The 21,930-nt window shown below is 41.8% G+C and overlaps 3 protein-coding genes across 3 annotated transcripts; 2 read left to right on the top strand and 1 right to left on the bottom strand.

Annotated features, from left to right (window-relative positions):
- The first annotated feature begins 6,468 nt into the window (after positions 1 to 6,468).
- On the top strand, positions 6,469 to 11,046 carry LOC146140811 (uncharacterized). The gene is made up of 5 exons (XM_083391341.1): positions 6,469 to 6,695; positions 8,296 to 8,362; positions 8,486 to 8,616; positions 9,004 to 9,217; positions 9,588 to 11,046. The coding sequence occupies exons 1-5, from the start codon at positions 6,602 to 6,604 to the stop codon at positions 10,594 to 10,596; spliced, it is 1,515 nt and encodes a 504-aa protein (XP_083247467.1). The 5' UTR covers positions 6,469 to 6,601; the 3' UTR covers positions 10,597 to 11,046.
- Positions 11,047 to 12,227: 1,181 nt separating this feature from the next.
- On the top strand, positions 12,228 to 15,132 carry LOC146140810 (uncharacterized). The gene is made up of 3 exons (XM_083391349.1): positions 12,228 to 13,049; positions 13,283 to 13,381; positions 14,450 to 15,132. Exons 1-3 carry the CDS (start codon positions 12,358 to 12,360, stop codon positions 14,571 to 14,573), a joined length of 915 nt encoding a protein of 304 aa, XP_083247475.1. The 5' UTR covers positions 12,228 to 12,357; the 3' UTR covers positions 14,574 to 15,132.
- A 391-nt stretch (positions 15,133 to 15,523) lies between these two features.
- Positions 15,524 to 18,944, bottom strand: LOC146140809 (uncharacterized). The gene is made up of 2 exons (XM_083391336.1): positions 18,714 to 18,944; positions 15,524 to 18,245 (listed from the first exon to the last, which is right to left on the bottom strand). The coding sequence occupies exons 1-2, from the start codon at positions 18,779 to 18,781 to the stop codon at positions 16,082 to 16,084; spliced, it is 2,232 nt and encodes a 743-aa protein (XP_083247462.1). The 5' UTR covers positions 18,782 to 18,944; the 3' UTR covers positions 15,524 to 16,081.
- Between the last annotated feature and the right edge of the window lie 2,986 nt (positions 18,945 to 21,930).

The raw sequence follows: 21,930 nt of genomic DNA, 5'->3' as shown, positions 1-21,930 counted from the left end.
TGTTTACTCAAGTATGCGTCGAAAATGTATCTGCGACCCTTATAGCACGAACTTTATTGACAAACAATGCCATAGGAACCAAATATCTGGTTTATTGTAACAGTTTTCCCCTATATTTTAAACAATACGTACGAGCCTTCTACCTGACACCATTTGACAAAGTAATAAGCTCATATATAAGCTAGTTTATTTAATCCGAAATTTGAAAAATATTTTTTTTCAGGTTATAGTTAAAACGGCCTAAGTTACTGATTTATAAAAACAATTAACCGTTTAAGATGAAAAATCAGTTTCTGATTTAATATTATCGATCATCGCTAGTCACAGTTTTTGATAAATGGTGGTCTGCCATATGCTACAGAAACCCGTTTTTTTTTGCAAATATAGTTATCGGTAAAGGTCGCCATTGGCCTACGATAGTGACTGAGGGCCACAAAACACGTGTTTTAAGGTTAGAAGTCATATTTGGTTTATCCAAAAGTCAGGGGTGGATGTGGGGGAAGGGGCATGATTATTTTTCAGGAATGACGTCACAAAGTTACGTCACATCATGACTTCATTGCACAAACAAACAACAAAACACTTGTTGGCAAGCAAACTGGTACACACAACGCAGTTGAAATCCGGTCTAATCGTGTGAAGCAAAAAATGTTTATTTGGCTGAAATTGGCTAAAATTTTAATTTACAAAGGCACGTGACGTATACACATTAACCGGATTCGCATATTGCTCGAAATAACCGGATTAATAGTCCGGGTTTAATAATTGAACAAAAGATGAAATTTGTAGAGTTTATTAGTCACACGGTGCAACAAGTATAGCGCCTTTCAGCTTAATATATTTCTTAAAAATAAAAAAAGCATTGGAAAACGGAAAAAAAGTTAACAAAAAAGTTTTCTTGGGTGGGGGGCATGGAATTAGTTCACATATTATCAAAACAAAACATTGGTTATGGTGAAATGATTTAAAAGTTGGCTACTAAAATCAGCATTCCATTGACAGTCATTTGTTGATATCTGGCAGTAAGTCAGGAGGTCGTTTAAGCCTAAAGACAGGAGTTAGTAACAACAATTTTTTGTTCGTCACAAAAACGTTAGCAACGATTTTTTTATTTAATTTTTCAAGTGCAAGTAAAATGAATTCGCTCGCGTATCACCCGAAATTTTTCTCCCGTACCACGGTTTGAGAACCGTTGCTGTAACGTGTAAAGGAATCAAATAAAATAATCCTGTGTGTCAAATAAATGCACATATACTTTTGTGGATACTCAAGTATGTACTCTTGTGTAATTGCAGCCTTTCAGATAAATTTCGATGGCTTCAAGCCGGTTGAAATCAAGCTTCGTCGGCCTTTAAGGCGAGCTGTGGTACTGCTGATCGACTTGCATGCACCATAGAATGCTTACACAAAGGGATTATAATTTATTAATAAATAAAGTGTAAAACTGCTTCAATTCAATGTATTATTACTCATCCTGACACCACTAGTATCTATACAATAACCATAAACTTATACCAGAAGGTATATGGCGTTTTAAAAATTCTATAAACGCTGGATAAACAAAGGCATATTTATGACAATGAAGAAAAAAAATCATATTTATGACAATTTTTCCCAAAACGAACACTTATAGAGCGTCTTGTGTCCACAATGCGATGTATAAAAAAAATCACTGAATGTTTTATTTAATGAACTTAATTTAACTGGGTGTCGAACTCCGAAATTTGCATTTTTGTCCACGGCTGGGCAAACTCGCCTTTATTGCCCAAATAAAATCACGAGTAAAACGACTTGGCCGCATCAAGCTGTCTACTACGATCTACCAGTAGGTCGGCACTGCTGCTCGGCTTCAAGGTCTAGAAAGGAAGATTAAACTCGCCTTGAAGCCAATCAAGAAGTCGGATCCGGTGGTAGTTGCGTATCACGCGTTAAACACTATAATCAGTGCCGCTTACGGTGTCCGAATTTCAGCACATTGCGAATGCACGAGCAGGCGGAATGACTTCCCGGTGTCGCATCGATATCTCGTTCGTTCAAGTTTTGGGCCGTGCACAATAGAAAGCGACAAACATATGTCGCGCGCAAGTCAACGTTTTGTCCAATAAGCTGTCTCGCGCGCCGGAAAAGGGACACCGGCCCGACGTACACAAGGACAACGCGCGTCCATTGCCTTGTCGATGGCCCCCGAATTATGCCGCTTCACTTCCTTCTTAACTGTGACGTGCGCGCATATAGAAGGTAGCAGGGCGCGCGCGGCTGCCCTTATCTCTTGGAGCAATCGAGCACGTGCCAGCAGTGGCGTGAGGCATATGTGCAGCGGCCTTCCTGCTGGGCGCATCATTTCCCTCCGGGCCCCTTTGTTTTCGTCCAAGTGCCCACTACGGCCGCTTGTTGTTCTAGGGCGAGAAATCGTCTAAATCTGTTTGGAATTGCGCGCACAGACCGCCCTGTTGTTGTTTGGTTGCGGTCTTGCAGCAGTAGAAGCAAGTTCCGCTACGGAAACGGAGCAAAGCCGCATTAAAACCGCATGTCTGTATTATTTGGTCTTGGCTGCATTTAAAGGCCAGTATGTATCGCATGAAGCTATATACCTAATCGACAAGAAAGAACCCTACTATCCCTCGCAATATGGGTGTCTGCCAACTTTCGCTAATCCAATTTTAATGAATTTTCCGCCACAATAGCTTTTTCATTGTTGATCTAATATAACTAATTTAACATTATTGCATTTTGGAAATCCCAATTAATTGCCTAATGATTAACCAAAATATTTAGTTTAAAAAAGTAGATCTTAAAACTGGCCCATTCATAGAAACAATCAGAATTTTCTGTCGTATAACAGAATCTGTTTGAATACGAATGGTGCAAAACAAATGTTTCTGGTTGCACATTAGTAATAAAGATTAAGCTAAGCACAGAACTTACTAAAGTGAAAATCAGTTTGCCTTGAAGTTATATGATAAATATATTTCGCTCCTAAAAGCAAACAAACTGATTTTCGGTTAATTAGGTTCTGTACTTAGTTGAATCTTTATTCACAAGAAGCATAATTTAAAAAGTGGCTTTCGCGACAGTCATTACACAGCCCTAAAAAGGAGGCGTGTCAAATTTCGCTCCATTTTGGCAACCGCAAGCTTCAATTTGGGACAAGTAACGCGCGCGGTGCACGTTGAAACTGCGTTTTAATTTGGCCACTTCGCTTTCGATAACAATACGTCAAAGCTTATAGTCGCGTACGACTTGTCTCCATGAAAAATGCACGAAACACGCGACTTCATGAATAACGTATTGTCGCTTTTATCGCCCATCTATATGAGTGACTTAGCCGGCGCATGAATTATTCAGGGCATTCCCGGTTTTCGTGCGGCCAACGAAAGGCGGATGGACCGGAATGCTTATTTCGCAAACACAATTGCTCTGGCGTCTTATTGCTCCATCCGTATTTATTGGCTCTGCGTGTTGTCTGCGGGGAGATGAGACCTCCTTTATTGCGTACTTGGGTATTATGGCGAATCGTGTGATGATACATACGCGACCGCGCAAGACCCGGCCTAATCCCCAACCGCCCTTTGCGCATGTCCTCTTCAAATCCGAATGCAATAGAGGAATCGGCAGTTCCAAAGGGGATAAGGCCTTCCTCGTCGCGCTAAAACCTTTTGAAATGTCATTAAGCAAGCCGGTTATAACGCAAGGGCCGCTCGGCAAGTTCATTCATGTGTGCGGATTAACGTTATTAAAAACACATTTTTTTCGTGCAGAGACGAATTTCGTCGAGTGCAAGTGTGTACACAGTTTCAGAACAGGCTTCCATCCCTAACTCTTTATTCATTTTCAACATAGAGAGAATGCACTAATAGAATAAAGAGTTATTAGAAACGTTCAAAATGATACCTACTTCTGTATGGGCTTTGATATTCTTATTACGACTTACTACAACCTCCAACCATTATGCTCCGAGGCTTCTTTCCGTTTGCAATACAACGCCTCCCAATAGATTTCGCATTTTAATGACAACGACAAAATAGGTCAGAAAACAACATTAAAGCAAAACGCAGACGCGTTACGAGATTTTATGGGCGCATGCCTTGCCTTGCTTCGTTCCAGGCCCAATCAAGCAGAAGCCTGTTGTCGAGTTAATTGCAGCGCTCCAAGATTACTTTATGACTGGGGGCAGAACAAACCGATAACTTCCCGAACGCGTGGCAAGTGAGGCGCGTGGCCCTGATCGCGAAAAAACGAACTAATCAATCCTGGGCAGTGGGGAAGTTGCCTTGGTTTGCTGCAGAGGTACGCGATGCTGCGTTTTGCAAACCTGGTCTTATGTGTCATTTTACTTAGCGTCTTGTTGGCCATGTGTGTCATTCCCTGATTAAGGCTTTGTTAATAGTTAGCTGAAACGTTGGATAAACAAATATATACCATAAGAACTTACTTTTAGTAAACCTGGTCTACCGTGTGTTCCAGCAATTTTATCGTTGCTTTTGTGTCGACTTGTCCACAAAGCGTTAGTACGGGTGTTTGCTTTGGTCTTTGGAGAATACAGGACATCAACATTGTTATCTTATAAATCGATAAATCTGTAAGGCTAAAACATGTCATAAAAAATGAATGTCAGATCTGAAACGATTTGTGAGGATGTGACGTAATACTTTATGCATTAATGAGAAGCTGTATGTGACAGTTATTTTTTCATCAGCATCCCTAGTTAAGATGGCAATTCGTATATGGCGTCTCCATATAAAGGTAAACGTTTTCAATTTTTTAATATCCCAAACCGCTACAACAAATATTTTGTAATAACTTCTGACATAATCTCGAAATCGCTTATTTTATGAGACGTAATAGAAGAATTCAAACCGCCTATAATGACATAACCAGTCTCTAGAAAAAATTTAAATATTGCAAACATAAATACGTGAAAACAGTGCGACGATTAAGAATTTATAAAAATAATGAATTTGTGCATTATGCCGATGACAGCGATTATACAGTATGGTTATCAGGCATTCTAGTGTTACGAAATAATCGGAAAGATAAGGGGCTGATTTGGGATCCCAGTAAATCAACTTCTGCTCGTGACTTGGCTTTTCCGGCGACCACAGACAGCAGACACTGGCCAGCGGGAAGAATTTATTGCGCTGCTGGCTATAACAATGCTGGTAATTTGTTTCCGGAATGTAAGACTTAGCGGTGGCATTAGGCATTTGTTTTTGTATGTCGCGTCTGTAATCTAGTGAGCCGGTGTCTATTGTTCTACAGGCCGCCGTCTGTCGCACAGTGGCCGCGCATTGAATGGAACCAGACTGCAGCCTGCCGGTAACAATGCACGCCTGCAGGTTTCGGCGCGCGACATACTGCCAATGCCTATTGCAACAAATCGTCGACAGCAACTTTTACAAGCGGCTGACGAATCCTAACTTGGTTGGGTGGGCCACAGAACGCCTTCGCGCTTTATCCGGTGTTTTGTTCTGTTTAATTTTCGCCACCGGGGATGGTAGTGGCGGTGGTGCGGCGTATAAGCTTACAAAAAAATTCTGGTTTGGGACATTATATACAGGATTTCGAACAAAACAATTCTTTGAAAATTTAAGCTTGAAACATTTGGTTTGACTTTGCTGTTTAAAGACGACTTGTAAAAAAAACTTCACGCTTCAATAGTTTATTTATAGTTACATTAAGTTGTTCTGTTTAATTTTCACCACCGGTGGTGCTAGTGGCGGTGGTGCGGCGTATAAGCGCATTTAAGCATTTTACAGAGGGCGAGCGCGTTTTCTGCTCGCCTTGTCGCTCTCTTTTCTAAAACGCCAGACGCACAACACGCTGTCCAACTGTCGTGACGCTCTTTGCTTTTGTCTTTTGGGTGCCTTCTTCGCGCGCGATCGCGCAGTAAACTGGCACGCGCGGCCCTGTTTTAATCGACGCGCCGCGCGCTGCAGGTTAATATACGAAACGGCAGGTGTCCAGAAAAGGGACGTCTGGAGCATAGCGGAGTGAATCGCATTACAAAATGCCGCGCGCACCGGCGAAGTTAGTCACATCGCTCAAGTTTGTGCTGTGGTGAGGAGCTGCCCGGTTTATTGGGCGCATCTCACATTGGCCTAGAATTACGCAATGGATTATTTAGTTTGTGATTAGAAAGTTTAGAATTTTTAGGACATGTGTGATCAACACATGTTTAAACTCTTAGTGCAGCGCAGTTATTAATTATTATAGTAGAGAGAACTCAGTTAGAATATACGCTAAGTTTTCACTTTAGAACAACGTGTTGCGAATGTAACGCTGTACGTTATTTTGTAACTAAAAAAGTAGTTTTATATATTATATATGATATAATTGAATGTTTTGTATTAGTGTAGTCATTAAGCTGCAGTTTAGTTAAATGTCAGGGACGATACCGTTACAGGTTTACTGTTGGTTGAATTATATGAGCATTTTAAAAAAACATACGCGTTTTGCTTTTGTAGAACTCGAACGCTATAGCAGACTGCTGAATAATTTATTTGTTGCAAATACGTTTAAAACGAAGAGCTGCTTCGTCCACAAGACTTTTTCGACCTTGTTGACGATCGGTCCAGAACGAGAAAGACTTTTGCTTACAATCATGTCAAACAAGTCGCATATGCGCGTCGCGAGGAGACTCCTGGTCGTTATTACCTGCGCGGCCGTGGCGGGAATCGTCGTGGGAAACCCAACTGGTAAGTGTTGAAACTAAAAATGTAAACACGATAATCTTACGGGCGCTCGGCTTGGATAAAGGGAGCGTCTCGGGTTCAGCTCGGTTATTATTCGGTCCCTGCGGCCTGGGTAAGTGGGTGCTGCTTTACTTAGCGAGCGCGCTCGTGTTAACCGATACAAGTCAATAGTAGCAGCGCTCGTTCAGTTTTGTTTCGTTGTGTTGAATGTTATTGGGCGAGCGCGAGTCTTTATTGCGCCCGTTTGAAAACACATCGGCGACTCGGCCCGCACAATGACCGCTCGCTCGAAAACATTATTTGGACACAGGCGGCGTGTTGTTTTTACACGGCGAGTTACGCTAAATTGGGCGTCAATAGCGATCAATTGCTGTAACGTGAGTAGCAAGTGCAGTCGCGGCGCACCGGCGAAAAGTTCTCACGACCTGGCGCTTTGTCGAGCTTGCGGCGGCCGCCCGGGCACCGAGTGTTTGGAAATAAGTGCGCAGATAATGTGTGGGAACTTCGGCGAGCGATTTTATCTGCCGCTCAGGGCAAGGCAGCCCGGCGCTCGTTTTCTCGAAAAATGCTATCGGCAACAAGTTACAAACCAGTTTGGTTTTTCTCATTGCAATTCATAAGGGTTGGACGCGGCGTGGCGTTCCGATATTTCGTATAGCGACCAGCAACTCGAAATCCACTTGACTGGCAATCTGCCGTCATTACAGAATCCCAGATAGGTTCAGTGCTCTCACTTTCCCACGAAGTTAAACACTGCTCCCGAGATAGCGCGCCTAACCGCCAGTTATGAAGTGGTGATTAGTAGCAGCGCGTTGTAACAAAAAAAAGCAATTTTTGCCACAACACGAAAAACTTCGCAGCTGCCTTTCGTCGAAGATAAATTTGGGATCAAATTCCTGATTTTAATCGCTCTTATTTGTTGGGTGGCGATGAGAGGGCGGAATGTTAGCGCTGCGTTTAATCGAAATCGATGGCGTTCTTGTCGCGGTGCGCGCAATCCCCGACAAGAGGATACAGAGAAAGCACGCGCGCCGCCTCTGGGGAATGATTAAACTCGCTTTTGGAACAGCCGCTGGTCAGAGCGCCCGCCCCGCTCGCTCGCTCTCGTTCGATTTCGACGGCATATGCGCCGATTCTTTGTCAACAGCGCACAGCCGCGCGCAAAATCGACCAAATGCTTTGCGCGATTGATTAAGCACGCGACTTGCGCGCCCAATCAAACGTTTACAAGGCTGCTGAAAAGGGCTTTCTCCGGGCCCGACTCTACCGCGGCGTATTTTCCCTGGAAAGCAACTGTTAAACATTTCCTGGCTTAGAAATTTCGCCGACGCTTGCCACACGCCGACGTCCCGCCTACCGATGTTTTTTAAACGCGCGCGCTCCTTGGCGCGGCTTCGTTTACTCGAACCCGTTTGGAGTCGGGGCCGTATGTGCGACAGCTGTCTGATTTCCCAGTGGCACTATTAGCCGGGCGCGCTTTGTTGAAAATTTTGTCATTTGCGCGTAATTTGCAGCCAGATGCTATCAGGGGTGTAGCCCACCCCGACCTGTGTTCCGTCAAAGGTGACAATTAGTAAAATGACCACTCTCTTTTTCTTTGCAGATTCGGGCGACTGCGCGAGCCAATGCAATCTGGCGCACGGCTACTGCACACCGGAGGAACAATGCAAGTAAGTAACAATAAGTAACTTTTGTCGCGCGCGCAAACACGCCCATTAAGCTGGCTGGTTAATTGCTCGGCGCCATTGTTCGATTCGTTTTGAAATGATTTTAATCGGCGATTTGCCTTAAAGGTGCTTCGCCGGCTGGCAAGGGTCCAACTGCAACCAATGCACGGTTTCTGCCAACTGCGTACACGGCACGTGCCAAACCGCCAACCAGTGCCTATGTGAGGAAGGATGGACCGGCAAAAACTGCGATATCGGTAAGTTTCAACTTAGGTATTACATAAAGTTTTTATTTTAATAATTAGGCGTTTTATAGTCTTTAAACTTTCCTGTCTTAGTCAAAGTCAGTCATTAATAAGCTCTATTTGACTAAACTTATTAATGACTGACCTTAACTAAGGCCGGAAAGTCTAAAGAATATTTGCTCCCATTTGAAGGTATTGTCGTCATTTACGTGCAAGGGCGAGGTATCTTCATATTTTACACATTCAGTTTGTCATTGGGGGTTTCATTTGCTAATTAAGCGTTTGTAATATTCAAGTAAGCATAACTTGCGCAAATTTGATATTTAGCGATACACGGTAAAACCGTCAGTGGTCAACATCTACCAACAATTAATTAATTATATTTTGTTATTTCTATAGCACTCGACTACTGCGACAAGCACGAGCCATGCCTCAACGACGGAATTTGCGTGAGCCGAGGCATCGGCGGATACGAGTGCGTTTGTCGGCAAGGCTTCGACGGTGCCAACTGCCAGTTCAAAAAGATCAACACCAACTTGCCCGAGAATTTCAGCCACCTCTGCCAAAACGGCGGCACTTGCGTTTTCGGCAACCAAAACATCGGATGCGAACGGTAAGCATCATAATACCGGTTTAGTCTTGCTTCTAAATACTAATGATACGTATGCCGTAATCGTTGGTCAAAAAACAGCTTCAGAAGGGCTAGATCACAGTTGTTGAACACTTATGTGTGTGTTTCTTTCATTGGACCCTTTTATAGAATTTGTAAATAATTACAAGTGGCAGCAAGCCGCTCAACGAACAAAGTCGATAAAAAAGCGTTGACTTAGTTTAACGACCGCTTGATCTAGGTGTTAAGTAATCCACTTTACGGCATTAGTAGTTTTTAAAAAAACTGCGTGGGTGCGTTTACGAGCCATAGAAAACGAAGTGTGATATCCTTGAGAACGGCCTTTTACAATCGGTCTCTCGTTTTCGTTCAGGTGCGTTTGCCCGAAAGGCTACGGCGGCAATCACTGCGAGGCTTTCCTATCCATGTGCAACACGATGCCGTGCGCGAACGGCGGCACTTGCCTCAACATCAACGGGGATTTCAGGTGCGACTGTACACCCGGATACACCGGCAAAGACTGCACGCAGGACGTGGACGAGTGCAGCAAACTTGGAGAGAGCGCTTGCGCAAACGGCGGTCTGTGCGTCAACAAGAAGGGCTCCTACGACTGCAAGTGCCTTTCCGGTTTTGAGGGCGTCCGCTGCGAAATGCCAACCCGCCGCTTGCCACCGCGTCATCACCAAACCACCACGAGCAGAGGCTTGTCCACTGAGTTTCGCAACCCCGTGCATCACTCCGACAACGTCGGGCGCTTTCTTGACAGCGATAGAAACCTTGCCAATGCCGGCCGTTTACCAGCAGCCTCGGAAAATCGCTACGTCACCAAAGTAAAAGTGACACATATTGTGGAGCAGGTGATCGACCGCGGCTCGGCGTCCAATTCGAAGTCTGTCTACGACTCGTCGGTGTCCGCCATTCAAGCCGTCACCTTCGCGTTCCTGGGAGTGGCATTGGCCCTATTCATCGGCATCGTGGCCTTCTTGTGGTTTTACTGCGCCCGCAGACGCCGCCACCAGTCGCCGACCGCCGCTAGCATCGAGTCGCCTGATGTGGAAATCGATCCGCGGCCATCCAGGGTCTCTTCTGTGTGCCTCGAACAGCACAGCAACCGCGACAGCTTTGTCCCGGCCTCAATTCAGCAGCAAAAAGCGCGCGCCAGCTTCGAACATCGCCACTACAGAGACAGCAGTTCGAGCGCGCCAGTCCGCGCATCGCGACCGGGCAGTGCTGTGCGTACTTTCAGCACTCTGTCCAGCGATCAACCGCGATCGGACGGACTTTACGTTTCGCTGCCGCAAGAAAGCAACTCGGACTTTAATTTGCGCGAGGACGCCAATGAAACGCGATCGTTTCTGACGAACGGCCAGCCAAAGTACTAGGGCTGCCCGGCACGACGTTGATATTTCCTTTTTCTTTTGTTCACTCTATTCCGCCAATCATATTGCACTGTTACTGTGAGGTGTATGCGCGCTTTTGTTGTTTTCGATTTTTTTGTAATGCTGCATTGTGCTTGCAACTACCATTTGGACCAGCCGTTGTTACTGTAACATCAATGACTAATATTGTACCCATTGTAAAAAAGTTGAGGTTTGCAGTTGTCCGAGGAAAGTACCGAATTTAATATAATAGGTTAAATTAATTAATAATTTATCATAGGAAAAGAATCGTATCTTTTCATTAAGTACGTCTATCGTTGCTTTTTCGTTTTCTGCCTGGACTTCAATTAATTATTTTCGTTTTTCTTCACTGTGTTTGTTATTTGCATAATTCAGCTATTCCCGGCTGCTATTCCCAGTTCTTTGCCGATTGATTTATTAATACAATTTTTGAAATAACATATTGGTCTGGTGAGATGTTGTGTCCAGATTCCTTACAATTCTCGTATTTATTTAGAAGAATAATAGAGCAGTGTTGTAAACAAGTCCTTTTTAAATGGCTATAGTTGTTTCACACATGACTTTAAGTCCAAGTCAAGTCTTTTCAAAAAATAGTCCAGTCATTATTAGCACAAGTCATCTTCAAGTTACTAAACCACTAATGTAATAACAAAACGATAAACCATTAAACTTGGTAAACTCGTCCGATTATTAGCAATATTGTAAATAAAAAAGAACATAAATCATCATGCAGCAATTTAATCGTTTTACGTACAAAATTTAAGATAATAGCTCAGTTTTATACTCCAAAGTTAAATAAAAACACTTAATTTCAACCCAAGTGATTCGACTCAGTGACTTAAGTCCAAGTCTAGTCATTGTTCCAAAACGACTTAAGTCAAGTCAAGTCTTTCGAAAACAGTGATTCAAGTGCGCTTAAGTCTAGTCATTAACTTAAGTCATTACAACGCTGTAATAGAGTACTATACAGTCTGCTCAGTTTGAAAGCCCACATGAAAATTATCTTGCCAATATACATAAGATAATATTCTTAACCCTGATGAGGCCAGCTGGTGTCTGCTGTCGAAACGTCGGTTTCTACTTCGTTTACACCAGAAGAGCGATTTCTATCTATGGTATAAAGATATCCAAGCACATTTGTAGCAGATATTTGTAACCTATATATATTTACAAGCGAATTTGCCTAGCCTTTTTGACTGAATTAAATTAGGCACTTCTTATTAATTCATAGACCAGGTGTAGCCTATTAAAGCATTATTATTAGGGTGAAAATTTTTTGTTCTAAAAAATAAAAAATGACCTAGAGAATTAAAAATTTAACGTGTAAATTTTGACAAAATTTTGACTTTTACTGACAAGTCAAAAAATAATCGCCCTAATTGTGATATATGGGTCAATAATATTAATTTTGTTAACAACGCACAGTTTTCCAATTTCTAAACGTGTTGCAATTCACCACGGAGATGTTACACAGTATCTTGTCAATTGTGACGACCCATCCTATTTATAGTGGTAGGCAGTACACGGCTGTCTCGAGAGACAGCAAACTGGCTACCAGAACTTTCTATAATACTCTCCAATTAGTAATTGACTGTATGGCTGTACGGCGTGTTGAGCATTTATCATCGTGTGGCGCGTCTGAGTGTAATTGTAACACAGACTTGTAGCAACGTGTACGTTTTCTGACGTCGTCGCCTAGGTGGTGTATATTTTCAGGTAAAGATATCAAGGTAGCTTGTCAGCATGTCGTCAGATTCACGCGAGGCATGGCCCTTTTTGTCGTCACTACTCGAAGACGAGAAACGGCCGAAAAGCAGCAGCAGCAGCGGCGGTAGCAGGTCTCGAAGCACAACGGAACGAACGAACGTGTCGGAAGTTTCGTCCACAAACGAGGGTCGCGATTTAGCGTCCGGAAGAAGGTCGAGACAAGAGGTACAGAGCAGTTTCGAGCAAAGCGGCAGCAGCAGGCAGCAGAAGTACGGCTACAGCACCTTGCCGGCCAAAACATCCTCCTACCAAGTTCGCGAGACCAAGCACAACGCGGTCGACTTGATGCGGGACGATTTTGACGAGCGAATGAACGAAATCGTTGAGGGCTTTAACCAGAACCTGTCCCGGTCACTTTGGGACGACGACCCCTGGTCGGACCCTTTCTTCAGTCGCGGCCACAGGCTGGACGATGGCCGGTTTAAGGGGCGTTCTTTGCTGAGCGATTCGTTTTTTAGCAACACGCTGCCTCGCACTTCCAGCAAGCGCCTTGAGGACGAAGGATTCAGCGAACTGGAGAGGAACCAGCGTTGGGGCCTGAAAGGCTTCGATGACGAGGACAGCTCTGGAAGTTTTTCTCGCGGAACGTCAGTGACCAGACACATGCAGTTGGAAAAAAGCTCCTCATCGGACAAGTTCCAAGTCGAGATAAACGTCAAAGGCTTTCAGTAAGTACCAAGTTTACATGTTCAACCTTGAAGCTTTATTTTTAATAATCAAGATATACTCCATATTTCCCATTACACGTACGTCCTTTACACATTGCAGTATGCAACCAGTTTAAAATGTTTATAAAAAGAATTAACGTACTTTAAGAGTGTGCTGCAAAAATGTAAGAATTCTTTCTTAACACTTCATAAAGATCCTAACGGAACAGTCAGATCTTTATTATGCTGTGCAGGGCAAACGAGCTTACTGTGAAGACAGAGGGAAGGAGAGTTGTTGTACGGGCCAAATCAAAAGACGAGTCCGAAAATCCCAAGCCGAGCTTTGTATCAAGGTAATACTTTAGTGAGCAACGTTAAAAAATAGCATTGAGTTTTGCTAAAATTTCTGGGCGTCGTTTGACGGACTACACTTTAATTTTGTTGTGGTATAATGTCATAAAATGGCAATCACGCTTTTACAGGAAATTGATAATAAAACGTGGTTGTAGGTTTATATTGCGCTTCGGAACAGACGTCAATTAACAACTGAAGTATTTTGACATCAATTAATTACTAAAGTTTTCGAATATTTTTTTGTTTTTGTTTCCGTATCCAATCCACTTATTCTGGATTAGAGTTATAATTACCAGTCATGAACGAGACCCTCTGATACGTTTAAGGTATTTACAACAACAACCGGTAAATCCGGACATGCACAGTTGTAATTTTAGTTTAGAGGTACAACGCAAATTATGCAACAACGCAAATTATTATTCTATACCTCTGATTCGGTACTTGCGATTAAATCTCTTCAAATCGCAAATCTAAAAGACGAATTACCGATATGCTAGACTGAAGTATAGATATTATGGCAAACGACAAAAATTATCAACGTAAAAAAATTGTAAACATTTTTGACAAAATAAAATATTTTTAGTTACTTTTATTAGGATAGACTATTTTACCTACGCTTGGTATCTTTTTCAACTACAGGGTTTGTTCCTTTTTCAACAACAGAGTCTTGAGTCTTTAACACGATAAAAGTTTTAACCTTTATTTTTGCTACTTGTTTTACTTTCACTATTTATTTGTAAAGAAAAAATGAAGATGCCACTCACCAGGCGAAATGCGAAAATGCATATTTTATGTTAAGTCTGAAGACCTTGCTGGCTGATTGTTGTTCTAAGCATTACGTTCTTCGAAGTTATTTCGTTATCAGTTTAATAATTGAAATCACCTTTGTGTCTTGCCGTTCCAAACACGAAGCCCAAGCGTAAAAAGCTATGGATTTTTGTAACGTTATGTTCTACCGTAAAGGGTATTAATTAAGCCTTGCTGATCTGATATGATACCTAAAAACTAACGCCTTTGATAGCCCACTAAAGTCATTATTTTCATACTTTGTTAAATCTTGTTTAAAGAGAACTAAAGCGAGAGTTTGACCTACCAGAAAGCATTGACCCTTACGATGTGGTTTCCAATCTCATGCCAGACGGATTTTTAAGGATTGAGGCACCAGCTAAGGAAAAGTTACTTCCAATCTAGGGATGAAGCCCTGATTGGATAACTTTGAAAAAACTACTTTTGCGTGATTGTTATTTACCTATTTATTTATTGTGTGACGCGCCCTCTTTATGTTATCGATCCTAATTGGTTAAAGAAGGCTATACCACAGGTCGAATGTTACTGGGTTATGACAATAGCCTTCTGCAGGTGATTATTCATTACTAGAGATGTAGCAAAACCTTACTGGAGAAATGCTGTAACTTAGCTTTTATAACCAAAATTTGTACAATGAACTAGAATTTTAAGATTTGATTGATTCGAACAAGTTTAGCAATTTTAATTTGTTACTTGACTCAGAAAGTATATTGCCTTATATGTTGCTGTAAGTTATTCCTATATATATACAGAAACGTGATTGAGGTGCTCAGGGGCTAAATACAATAATGTAGTTCCCGCTTTAACAGCACTAAACACCGCACTTGACATTCTTGCGGCCGATTATTAAAATCTCAAGTGATGTTATTTAAAATAAGCTTCACATTCGTCAAACATTCTACGTCGTTGCAGTATCACAGCTTTCAGTAAACTTTTCCAACGAGCTTTTGGAACAATGGCTTTACTATTATTTAATTTTAACAGCTTTGTTGCTAAAGTGTCCAGATTTTAAAAGCGATTTTTAACAAGGCGTACAAATTAGACTTAAAAGCGGCCGCCTTTCTTTCATAATAACGGGCAATAAATTTGTTGTTGTTCACAAAATTGTTCGGAAACCTACAATGATGTCACTGGCCAGACATAGGCCTATGTATTTTACGCTGATGAACTTCGATTGCACTTCGAAGGGTTATAGTTAAGCACATGTACACCTGTGGGAAGCTTTGTAATTACTAAGGATATTGGCATTTACCAAGAAGTCTTACCCATAACCGTCAGCTTAAGCCCACAGATTTTTTCGCGGTGATAAATTCAAAAACACTCCAAGATTAATATGATATTTTTATTAAAACATATTTATGCAAACATACTGTAACGGCCGACAGAATTTATAATTAGCAACCTAGTCACCTGGGATCGAATAATTACATAATTATAATGCAATTAAAACCTAAACAATAACGTATACAATAAATGACCTATAAATTAATGGTTAATTATTTTAGAGGCATTTTTTCAAAGGTTAAGCGCATTTTACTTTATTGAAAACAAATCTGTTACACCCTGACATGCTTGGAAAAGATCTTTGAATGACAATTTGCAATTGTAATGTTTGCTATATGAAGAAAATTGCGGTAAAGAAATGTTTTTTGTCTATTTCAATCGCGTAAATGCAAAGCAAATATTATTTTGAAAACGCTTTAAACCAAAGTTTATTCCTTTTTTAACTAGTGGATGTGGTAAAAGCATTCATGTTAAATATATCACAAAGATTCTCTATAGTTTTACTGAAATTAATTTATTGACGATAAAAAGTTTTGCTGATGGAAGAGCTTTCTTGTTGACATGAACAGCATATTGTATAGCATTTTTAGTTAGGTAATCAAACGTCACTAGATATGGGGCGCAATATCAAAGGATTCAGCTGCGCTAAGGGGCAGGCCGTTAGCCTGGTGCCAAGCCGGAGTGGCAAGCGCTACGTCTACGCTTGTCTCCATTCCAATTTCGGGACTGGACATTGGCGTAACGACGTCCGGCAAATGCGGCCGGTGCTGGACCCTGGCGACGCAATGACGAACCTGGACAGTGAACTTGGCGCTTTCCGGAAGCTTGTTTTGCTGTGAGTCGAGAGCCGAGCAGATGTAGAACTGCGCCTGTATGCGAAAGTCAAACGCAGTTCGCAGCGCGTCGGCCCAGTTCGCCTTCGGGACCAGCAGTTGGCCGTCGGTCTGAATTGGCACCTGGCGCCGGTACACCACCGACAGGTAGCCCCGCCCCTCCGCCGACACGCCCCGACTGCAAGTGGTCGAAACTGGCGCCTGGCCGCGCCGGGACTTCCCCGCTGGCCACGGCGACACGTCCGTGACCCTCTCCCGGTCAACGTACCACAAGTCCAGGAGGGTTTCGCTCAAAGTGGTTTTGTCGCCTTGCGCGTTTTCCAACGGGCTCGTTTTGAGAACGCACTTGTCCGCGCGCTGCAGACGGAAATGTGCGCTGGGCAACAACCGGTTGTTGTACTTGTTCATCCGTCCGTCGTCCGAAAAACGACTGGCGGGTGACCGCCGCGGGCTAGCTGCCGCTGCCGGGTTGCGCAAATACGGAGAGATCGTCCTTTGGGAATTGTTCAGGGGATTGCTAGGACCAAGTATCAACAATTCTACCGCATCAAACACGTAATAGGTGACTTCGGCATTTTCGTTGTACAAATTCACATCTCCGTTACGTGTGACGATCTCATCGATATCATGGTCCCTTCCGAGGCGATGATTATCGTTGTTGACCAGGATTGCTTCGAGTCTACCATCGCCCACCCTGAACGTGCCTTCCAAGTTTATCTCCACATAGGTCTTGCTGTGCTTCGGAATGTCCCAAGTCCCATAGGTCCGCGCATAGGAAACGGCGCTGAATTCCATTTCAGCAGATGGCTTGGCACCGCAGTCGACAGGTGTCGACGGAGAGATGTCCCAATGGAATTTATTGGCCTCCAATGGCATCGTGAACCGGTTGCGATTGTCATCGTACTGTCGTAAAGGTAAAATTGGGTTCATCTTTTCAACAGTAGAAGGTGCGTTTTTGTTTTCGGTGGCATTTGGGGACTTGTTAATTCTATCGTTTAACAAAGGGTCTGCAACGAATAACAACATTTCTTCACTTCGGAAGTGGCACGACTTGTAAATCGTGTCATCGATGTTGAGTTCGCTTCCTCCATGAAGCGTCCGTGAGTTGCAAAACTTCAACTTAACTTGGTCGTTTAAACTTTTGGTTTCATCTATGCCAAAACTACTAGTAGACTTTAGCACGACGTTCTTAATGTGCTTCGACAACAAGTGGGAAACATCCTTTACTGTGGGATCCCTACGCACTATCTCGCTCATGTTGAGTGGAACAGTTAACCACCACAGGTCAAACATACTCGGGAAACTTTGTTTGTCATTTTGAATTGTCGCAGAAACACCTTTGACTTCTTCCCCATTAAGTTTCAACACTCTCATCGGGATCCTGACGAAATGGCGGTTTGAAGATGGCCGCTGCTTCTGCACGACCACAACTTCAATGAAATTTTTGTCGCAACCTGGATTAAAATAGCTGGATAGTAGTCTAGCGTCATCTAGCGGACGGCGGCGTGAAAATGACGTCATTTCAGTGGGATGAAGGTAGAGCCGCTGATCGTCGCACTCGATACGGAACTTGTCGCGTATCTTTCGTTTAACTTGACACACCGGTTCGTCGTTCAAAGTGGCAACTTCCAGCTCGGACAGCATCGAACCCGGACAGTCGAGAGACGATATCAGCAGCGGGATGAAACAGCGAAGCTTCAAACTGCACTCCTGCTCGCAGAAATGCGATGTCTTGAAGTAATCCAGCAGCAGCTCGTCGTCTGTGAGCTGCTGCCCGCCCAAAAACAGCCGAAATCTTGAAAGGTTGTTTCCTGTGATCGGTGATAAACGACGTCGAAGCTGGCCAATCTTGATGTTACCATCGATGCCTGTTAATGCGACGCTGTTGTTTGAGTCGCCCATTAGAACGCGGAGATTAATTCCGGAGGGCGCCAGCTTTCTGCAGATTAAAGCGAAAGAAAAACTTGTGTGTTCATTGCAGACGTGGACAAAGTTAATACAACTGCGGATACTAATTTGGATTTGTAATTGATAAACAAAATGTTTGGAATAAGATTATTGTTGTAGTTGTAAACAAAAAAACAACATAGTTCTGTCAATCAAAAAGTGATTTCAGTATGGGTATTTATCTGTTTTTTGTCATTTGGTCAGTAATACATCTATTCTTATAAAAAATCGTTTTATAAACTAATATCTTGTTATATTTGCAGTGGTCAAAGGCCAAACTAAGTTAACTAGATTAGAGAATCATGATACACACCATGAGAAAAAAAACAACCAGGCACCTAATCAAACAAAGCGAGCAAAAACACTCCGCTTCCATTAGCAACGTGAATGTTTGTGATGAAATCAGCAAAAAACACGCTAGCGAATTCTACTTCTTTGTGCGATTTGTTTACCATCTTACCTGTAGCGCACGAGGGCATCGTTGTTCTCCGAGTAAGTGAGAGACGTTTTCGTTTTACTTCTCTCCATAATGAGGTAAGCGTGGCAAAAAAACGTCCAATTCCAAACAGTTGCTGCTTGTGTCAAAAATACCCGCCTAAATAGAAAGCGCTGTCCATTGTAGCGCCTATTGAATCGACTGCGTTTTGGAAGCCGTGTAAAGCCTGCCTAAAGTACGAGCAGAGTTGTCACCTTGCGGTGAATGCACAGCGACGGATAATATGACAGAACGCGACTCTTAGCTGAAACGCGATACAGCCGCCTTTCGATGCCTTTCAATTCGCCCCGTGTTAACATGTTTGGCTCGACGCAGACGTCATTTAAAAAAGTTTGATTACAGTCGGAGCGTCCCTGACAGCTTACCGGTAAACACACGACCGCGCCGATTTCGTTCGATCCAGCAATGCCTGCTCTGTTGCTGTTTTTTTGATAGACAGAATACACATTTGTAGGATAAATTGCCGAACCAGTAGAAACTGGAAACTGATTGAGCTAGTGTAATGCGGCTTGGTTAATACATTCAATGCCAAAAACGCCAGAGTAAAACGAAAATGTTGTTTCAACCTTTTTCTACTGTTGTTTCAACCTTTTTTTTTCTACATGACATCCAACAAAATGACAATAAAAGGCATGTTTTTACCAACAAACTCTAGTGTCAATTATGTCGTTATTAGGCCTAACATTGGTTTTGTTTTTTGGAAGCACCGAACATTTTATTAACCATTATAGTCCGCTATAGTAATAAAATAAATATTAGGCTACAAGCAAAAAACTTTAAAATGATTGGAACCTTTGAACAGAAAAATTGCGAAGAGTACATCCGTCCTAAAAACAAAGGCCGGCCCTTGACCGAGCTAAAACCAAAATGCCTAAGGCCTTAAGGTAAGCCAACACAAGAAAAGGGGCTATGTGACTAGCTCGCTTATAGAGTTTGTGTGTCAAATACACCGAAAGCTAGGCGTTAAAATGTCTTAAAAGCAGCTATACCGAGGAATGTCTTAAAAGCAGCTATACCGAGAATACTTTTTTGCACAACCTTAAAATAGCAGTTCTAAAGCAGTGTGACACAAAACTTTTGCTTGTTGTTTGTAATTTAAACATAGACTGATTGTGTGCATCTTTTTTACAATATAGTAAAAGTTAAAAGGCCGGTCAAAGCAGTTCTAAACCTTAACAAACATAAGCCTTACGATTTTATATGGCTCGAGTGAATGCCACAAAAGTGTCTAATATAATTTATTTGGAACTAATTATTATTTATCTGGGGTCCGACTGTTGCATTCCTTTAAAAATATAGATTATATTGGTAAAACATTTTAAGGGGATATTAACACTTCGGGTTTCAGCTGATGAATATAAACACAAGATTTGCCTGACGCGCAATAACAAATGCGTTTATATCATATTAACAAAAATGTGACATCACAAAATTGCCTCTAAGCGTTACGTCAGAAAGAAGTAACAATAAAACCATTCATCATACAGTCTGCTTATAGTTTAGGTCAGTGTTTATCAACCTTTTTTGTACTAGCGCCCCCTTTGGCAGGACAGATTTTTTTAAACGCCCCCATGTTTCAACAAACTCGGGGTTGGATTTAAGATGCTTGACTGGGGCGAATTTTTTTGGGGGGATTGACAATTTCGCGCGAAGAATGAAAATAAAAAGTTAGTTTAATCAAATAAACATTTTAACTCCAAGGCGAAAACACGGTGAAAGACATTTAAAAATTAAAGCGATCCGGGATATATACTACAGTAAAGATAAACAAGACTAACAATTAAGAGGCGAAAGTTTATACGGATTTAGTCTATAAATTAGCTTAAATTTAGTGTTGGTTAGGATTATGGGTTAGTATAAACATATTTAACAAAACAAGGTCCGGTGACTAAAAGGCAAATAAACACTAATACCATAGCAATTTAGGTATAGGCCCACCTTAGTCGTATAATTTTAACTAAATGTTGATGTATTTTGTTTTTGTTTTTTGAAATTGTTAAAATGGAAAAATTATAATAAGAATAATAGTTTATTAAATAACATGAGCCACTTTTGTAGTATTTTTTAAATCATTATTTAGATTGACATTTCTAATGCAATTTCAACACAACCAGGTGTAACAGCATTGACACCCACACTGTATTGTGTAGTCACAGCCCAGTGAGATCAATGCAGCCAATTTCGCTAAAATGCATGCACAGTTTCGCGTGTCACGAACTTTGTATTGCTCGTTATTTGATCTACTTTACCCTATGACATAAAAAGGATGCAGTTAACAATTTTACGCGTTAATAAAGCGATATGGTGCAAAGGTATACAGGCTTACAAAACCATGGGTCGAGAGCCAGATAGGCCTACTGCTTTTTCAGTATAGTGGTCACTACACATTACAACTTGCTCAGATCGTTTCCAATTTATTATGTGTGGCTCTTGACAATAACAAAAAAAAAATGTACGTCAACAAAAAATGTACGTTAAAGAGAAGACAACGCATTTGGTCTCTTTGTAGTTGGTTTCCCCAATATATACAAGCTTAAGTAGTACAGTTTTTATAATGTTTGTAAGCAAACAGGAGTTTTGTAAATAAAAAGCTGTAGCTGTAGCGTGATTTAGCCTACATTTTATAATTTCGTGATACGAGAAAATTGCCCCCCAAATCAAGGAAATACTCAAAACGTCCCCTGCAACTCTTTAACGCCCACAGGGAGGCGGTTTCGTCCATGTTGGGAAACACTGGTTTATAGGTTGCAGTAGTGTTACTTACAATACTAAAGCCACATACAAAGATGTAAATTTTGTGGAAATTGCATTTTCGAAAAAGTGGTGGTGTTAGATTGTGGTCACATAAAAAATAGAGAAAAATATTTTAAAAAAAGCGACAAATTTAATAGTTTAAAGTGGCACAAATTGTAGTTTGAAAATGACTCTTTTTGAAAATTTGTAATATTATAAATTGTTGTTTATTTTTACCTCATATTATAATTTTCGTAAGTACGACAAGCCAAATTTTCGTAAGTACGACAAGCCAATGTATACACTGCGTTCAACGTGGTTGGACACGGAATATTAAGATGATTTAATTTGTATCAAAATCAAACTAGGATATTAGGATGATTTAATTCAGGGGTTACCCAACTTCTGGCCAGATCCGGATTAAAGGGTTTTATTCTTTCTACCCGCG

This window comes from Ascidiella aspersa, chromosome 6 (assembly GCF_963924565.1).
Source record: "Ascidiella aspersa chromosome 6, kaAscAspe10.2, whole genome shotgun sequence".
NCBI classification, from domain to species: domain Eukaryota; kingdom Metazoa; phylum Chordata; class Ascidiacea; order Phlebobranchia; family Ascidiidae; genus Ascidiella; species Ascidiella aspersa.
The sequence above is the reverse complement of the archived record's forward strand: the minus strand, read 5'-3'. Positions and strand labels throughout refer to the sequence as shown.

Coding starts and splice junctions, on each gene's coding strand:
- LOC146140809 (XM_083391336.1), bottom strand. CDS start 18,781: ATGGAGAGAAGTAAAACGAAAACGTCTCTCACTTACTCGGAGAACAAC. Junction 18,246..18,713: donor GATGCCCTCGTGCGCTACAG/GTAAGATGGTAA, acceptor TTTAATCTGCAG/AAAGCTGGCGCCCTCCGGAA.
- LOC146140810 (XM_083391349.1), top strand. CDS start 12,358: ATGTCGTCAGATTCACGCGAGGCATGGCCCTTTTTGTCGTCACTACTC. Junction 13,050..13,282: donor ATAAACGTCAAAGGCTTTCA/GTAAGTACCAAG, acceptor TATGCTGTGCAG/GGCAAACGAGCTTACTGTGA. Junction 13,382..14,449: donor AAGCCGAGCTTTGTATCAAG/GTAATACTTTAG, acceptor TCTTGTTTAAAG/AGAACTAAAGCGAGAGTTTG.
- LOC146140811 (XM_083391341.1), top strand. CDS start 6,602: ATGTCAAACAAGTCGCATATGCGCGTCGCGAGGAGACTCCTGGTCGTT. Junction 6,696..8,295: donor CGTCGTGGGAAACCCAACTG/GTAAGTGTTGAA, acceptor TTTTCTTTGCAG/ATTCGGGCGACTGCGCGAGC. Junction 8,617..9,003: donor CGGCAAAAACTGCGATATCG/GTAAGTTTCAAC, acceptor TTATTTCTATAG/CACTCGACTACTGCGACAAG.